Source organism: Haemaphysalis longicornis, unplaced genomic scaffold (assembly GCF_048455015.1).
Source record: "Haemaphysalis longicornis isolate Haplotype H1 unplaced genomic scaffold, Haemaphysalis longicornis Haplotype H1 scaffold_14, whole genome shotgun sequence".
In the NCBI taxonomy this organism is placed as follows: domain Eukaryota; kingdom Metazoa; phylum Arthropoda; class Arachnida; order Ixodida; family Ixodidae; genus Haemaphysalis; species Haemaphysalis longicornis.
The window spans coordinates 19,828,147-19,833,187 of NW_027526245.1; the positions used below are offsets into that span (position 1 = coordinate 19,828,147).

The 5,041-nt window shown below is 53.8% G+C and overlaps 1 protein-coding gene across 1 annotated transcript; it reads left to right on the plus strand.

The window, feature by feature from the left end:
• The first annotated feature begins 1,060 nt into the window (after positions 1-1,060).
• Positions 1,061-4,368, plus strand: LOC144165179 (uncharacterized). The gene has a single exon (XM_077695289.1). The coding sequence runs from the start codon at positions 1,458-1,460 to the stop codon at positions 4,191-4,193; it is 2,736 nt and encodes a 911-aa protein (XP_077551415.1). The 5' UTR covers positions 1,061-1,457; the 3' UTR covers positions 4,194-4,368.
• Positions 4,369-5,041: the final 673 nt, after the last annotated feature.

Here is a 5,041-nt window from a genome sequence, read left to right on the forward strand (position 1 = left end):
TCAAGAAACTTAAACATAAATGTCTGAAAACAATGAATATACTTAAGGTTCTCTCCCATCAATCGTATGGTTCCGACAAAGAACTCCTACTACGGCTCTATACTGCTTTGGTTGGGTCTCGTTTAGACTATGGTAGTGTGGTATATGGGTCGGCGTCCAAAACAGCGTTGCGAATGCTTGACCCAGTGCTACACTTGGGGCTACGGCTTGCGTCGGGTGCTTTTCGCACGAGCCCTGTCGAGAGTCTGTATGCCGAGTGTAATAAGTGGAGCCTTGAGAACCAACGGACGTACATGGACCTACTTTATGCGTTTAAAATTTCATCGCTGAATAACCATCCTTTTTATCCCGTTTTTAACGACACATCCACATCTGTTCTTTTTGTAAATCGCCCATCCGTTCCTCTGCCCTTTTCACTTAGAGTGAGAGAGCGAGCCTCGGATCTGAGCGCTTCGTTTTTAGATGTGTACAGGTCATCCTCTTTAAACATTTTACCTCCTTGGAAAGTTCGTCCTGTGTCCTCCGACCTTTCTTTTATGAAACTTGACAAAAATCGGGTACCGCGAGCTGCAATACTGCAGCACTTTCTGTCTCTGCAGTTTAAATACCCCCCCGCACGGGGCACCTTGAGCAATCTTGGTGACGGTACTGGCGATACCGCGGACCCCGAGCCCCCCAACATAAGCTGTGACCTACCGTGGTGATGTGTTTTTAAGGTGAAGGGTAGAAACCTGTAACGGTGGCCGTCGGAGCCTTGGTCAAGCTCCGGCCGATGGGCTCCCTGCCTGTCTACCAGGCAGGGAGCTCCGGGACCTCTTTGACTACCAGGGTAACGTCAAAGGAGAAAGTACCCCCGTCTCCCTGCTTTTATACATACTGTATGATATTTTCTCAAACCCCCCCCTCCAATGATCGGCCTCCCAAAAGAGGCCGCACCGAAGTACTGTGAGCCAGCGCACCGACTACTAGCGACACCTTCCCGACACATCAGAAGCCAGCGCCGCAAGCGCACAGACTACGGCGACACCGGCGACACCTGCCTGCCACATCGAAAGCAAGCACGAAGCCGAGGAGAGCGAGTGTGCGGCGCGCGGCCGGCGGTAGTAGCTTGAGAGGCTCCTCGAGGCGTCTTGCCTCGCTAATAAAGTTAGTTTTCTGCCTTCGAGTGCCTTGGTCGCGTCTCGGGCCCTCGCTGGCCCGCGTCGCCCCTCACAACTGGCGCAGTCGACCCCGAACCGTGCCTGGAGCAGCGCCCCGTGAAGTTTCGTCGCCCAGCGCTCCCTCCGTGCGCAGGTGCTACCGCCCACTTCGCCGGAGCCATTTCGCGCTTCGCCCTGTGTTTCGCCGACTGTCGTGTTGGCGCCTGCCCGCCTGATGAAGTAACCTGCCTTCAGTGCCCAAACCGTTCGCCCTACTCGTCCTCTCGTCTCGTAACCAGTTTGCTGCCTTGTACCGCCATGCCGCTCGTGAATTGGAACGAGGCTACGCCAGAGGACCTCGCAGGCTTTACAGCAGATTATCTCCGTGAAGAGTTGGCTCGCCGAAATCTGGACGCTACCGGGCCGAAGGAAGAAGTAATAAACCGCCTTATCGCCGACATCGCTCAAAACCGCTCAGCCACGCCCACTTCCCCAGACTCCGCGGCGTCCACCCAGCGCCCTGACATAGCACCGCCTCCGGCGAGCTCCGATGCAGCACAAACTACCGAGTTGCTGACAGGTTTACTTCAGCAGCTCCTTCATGTGTCGCAACGCGCTGCAGTCCCTGTTCAAGTCACAACTCTTCCAGACCTGTCCGCATCGCTTCCTACTTACAGTGGGGACGGCGGCATTTCAGCGTCCCACTGGATTGAAGAGTTGGAGCGAACTCAAAACCTTGCTTCGTGGCAGCCTTCAACACTACTCGCCGTCGCCATGGGCAAACTTCGTGGAGCGGCCGCTGATTGGAAAGCCGTCATTGGCCGTCAATGCCCGACGTGGGAAACGTTCAGGCAAGCGTTTCTAGATCAATTCAGCGCCAAGCAGACCTTGCTGCAGTGGCAACAAGCAGTTACTTGTCGCGTGCAAGCACACGAAGAGAATCTTGTCAACTACTCTATGGCAAAGCTGAAGCTCATCTCTGGATGCCCAGTCACTCTCTCGGACACTCAGCGCATAGAGTACGCTCTTCAAGGCATTGCCGACTCGAACCTGGCCACTACTATAGCAGCACAACGCCCAGCGACCGTCGCAGCATATATGGACATTGTCACTCAGCTTGATCAAACACTGAGCCATTCGGCCATTCCATTTTCACGCCCAGGGTATCTAAACGCCACACCACCCACTCCAAGCCTACAGTCGCCTTCCCGCAACTCAGCGTACATGAATCCTCAGGCTGTGTCAGACAGAACGAGCCGGCCACAGCGAATTTCAGCCCTGCCACCAGACCAACAAGAGTTCCGATACCACACCATCTCCGCTAAACATGGTGCTCCTGCCTACCGTCCTGGACAGAACTTGGCCGAAGCTGTGTGCTTCCAATGCCGCCAAAAAGGACATCTCGCATCCAAGTGTCCATCTAGAGCTACCGCTCCAACGTCTAGTACACATTCTTCCCCAGCTCTCCACAGTACCCCTTCGGAAACCCTCGATGGATCACTGGTCCAGTGTGCCCTTGTTACCACCACAGTTGCTGGGATTGGTCAAGTGGATGCATTTCCCGACAGTGGATCGAAAGTGACGCTTGTTTCCCGCTGCCTGGTCAGCTCTTTGCCCCTCTTGCCCTGGACTAGACCCCCTCTAGTCGTCGTCGGTGGAGAAACAGTAGCTCCAGCTGGTGCCGTATGTTTGAAGGTTTCTGTCGGACCTATCACCGCCTTGGTTGAAGCAGCCGCCCTCCATAATAATGCTGTGCCACTTATATTAGGTGAAGACTGGTTTTCTGCAAGCCATGCACAATTGGTGTTTCAGCCACCCATGCCAACTGAAATTCGCCACGCACCCACAGGAACGATTGTTCGGTGCCATGAACGACTGTTGCCCAGGATGTCGAATGCTGTTATGATCCAGGGGCCCTCTTTCAATCACCACATGCCTGGACATCACAGATCAGCAGGCCTCCAGCGTTTGCCACTCCCAGAAGAGCAGCCGTGGTTACCACTATCTTGCCAAGATGATGTTCCAAACACCTACAGCCCCTCTCCGAAATGCAAGCAAGCTGCTTCTCCAATAGTTGAGCAGAAACGCAGCCAGTCCAAAAGCAAGTTGAGCAAAAGTCGCAGCAGCAACAGCACAAGTGGCAGTTCCCGCAAGCCCTCGTCCTCATCGAGCAGTAAAGCGCACAAGAGCAGTTCAAGAAACAAGGAGCGGCACAAAGATCCACCCCAGGAGAAAAACAAGTCATGTGACGCCAAACCTTCATCTGCAGGAGATGTTGAGCACAATGCAGAGCACAAGCCACCCGAACTAAAGCAGTTGGAAGCCAAAATTACAGAGCCAAAATTGTCTGAGGCCAAAAGTTCATCGTCAGAAACTGATTCAAGGCGAGCAGACAAGTCATCGCAGAAGCACCGAGACAAGTCGAAGGACAAAAGCTACAAAAAGCGTTCCTGCAAGGGGCACAGTTCTCAAAAAGAAGCAGCATTGAAAGCCTCTTCGCTTCCACCGCCAGCACACGCAGAACCCGCCTCCGCAAAGCCTTCAATGAGCAGCTCCGTGCTACGTCGTCCACCATCGTCGCCGCCTCCCCCTTCCAACAAATCGCGAAAGCAGAAGTCGGAACGGAAGAAAAAGGAGTCTTCCAAATTGTATCAGCCCAAGAATTCGGCCAAAAAGCCCCGGTGTCGGCAAAGCAGAAGTTATCCACCATCGTCGCCGCCTCCCCCTTCCAACAAACCGCGAAAGCAGAAGTCGGAACGGAAGAAAAAGGAGTCTTCCAAATTGCATCAGCCCAAGAATTCGGCCAAAAAGCCCCGGTGTCGACAAAGCAGAAGAAGCAAACGGAAGTTACGGCCAGAGCCTCTGGAGTGGAAGCTGCCAGCGGAGCCCCTGGAGCGGAAGCCGCCCGAACCCCCAGCGCCAAAGGCGCCTACCCGAGCGCGTGAAGGACTATTCCCTCTAGCAGTGAAGGCAGCAAGCAGTGCCACCTCCGTGACCAAAGGGACTTGGTCCAACAGAGAGGAGCCGGATGTGAGCCAGCGCACCGACTACTAGCGACACCTTCCCGACACATCAGAAGCCAGCGCCGCAAGCGCACAGACTACGGCGACACCGGCGACACCTGCCTGCCACATCGAAAGCAAGCACGAAGCCGAGGAGAGCGAGTGTGCGGCGCGCGGCCGGCGGTAGTAGCTTGAGAGGCTCCTCGAGGCGTCTTGCCTCGCTAATAAAGTTAGTTTTCTGCCTTCGAGTGCCTTGGTCGCGTCTCGGGCCCTCGCTGGCCCGCGTCGCCCCTCACAGTACTTGCTAAAGAGAAGGCAGAACATTTCTATAAACATCTTGTAGTTCATTCCACAGGGGACACCCCTGTTGGCAAGAAGTCAGTCATTCTTTTGGCTAAATGCATTGAGTCGGTTGTCGGCTCAGACTATGATGCTAAGAAGCTTTCATCCGGTGACCTACTTGTTCAAGTAAAAAGAAAAAATCAAAGCGAAAACCTCCTGAAACAGACCACGTTGGCTGACCTGGCTGTTACTGTGACTCCACATAGAACTCTCAACTCCTGTCAAGGTGTAATCTCAGAAAAGGAATTACAGTCTGAGACAGAGGTGGAACTTCTTCAGGCGCTTCAACCTCAAGGAGTAACTTCTGTCAAACGAATTGTAATCCGCAGAGCAAATGAAGAAATTCCAACAAAGCATCTTGTCCTAACATTTGACTTCACAACCCCACCCGAAAAGGTCAAAGTGGGCTTCCTAAGCTGCAATGTACGACCATATGTCCCTAATCCCAGGCGATGCTTTAAATGCCAACGATACGGCCATGGAACTCAATCATGTCGAGGAAAGCTGACCTGTCCTAAATGTTCAGAGTCTGACCATTCGTCGGATGACTGTCCAAAC

Bases quoted from the DNA above. Each gene is read 5' to 3' on its own strand.
- LOC144165179 (XM_077695289.1), top strand. From the start codon at position 1,458: ATGCCGCTCGTGAATTGGAACGAGGCTACGCCAGAGGACCTCGCAGGC.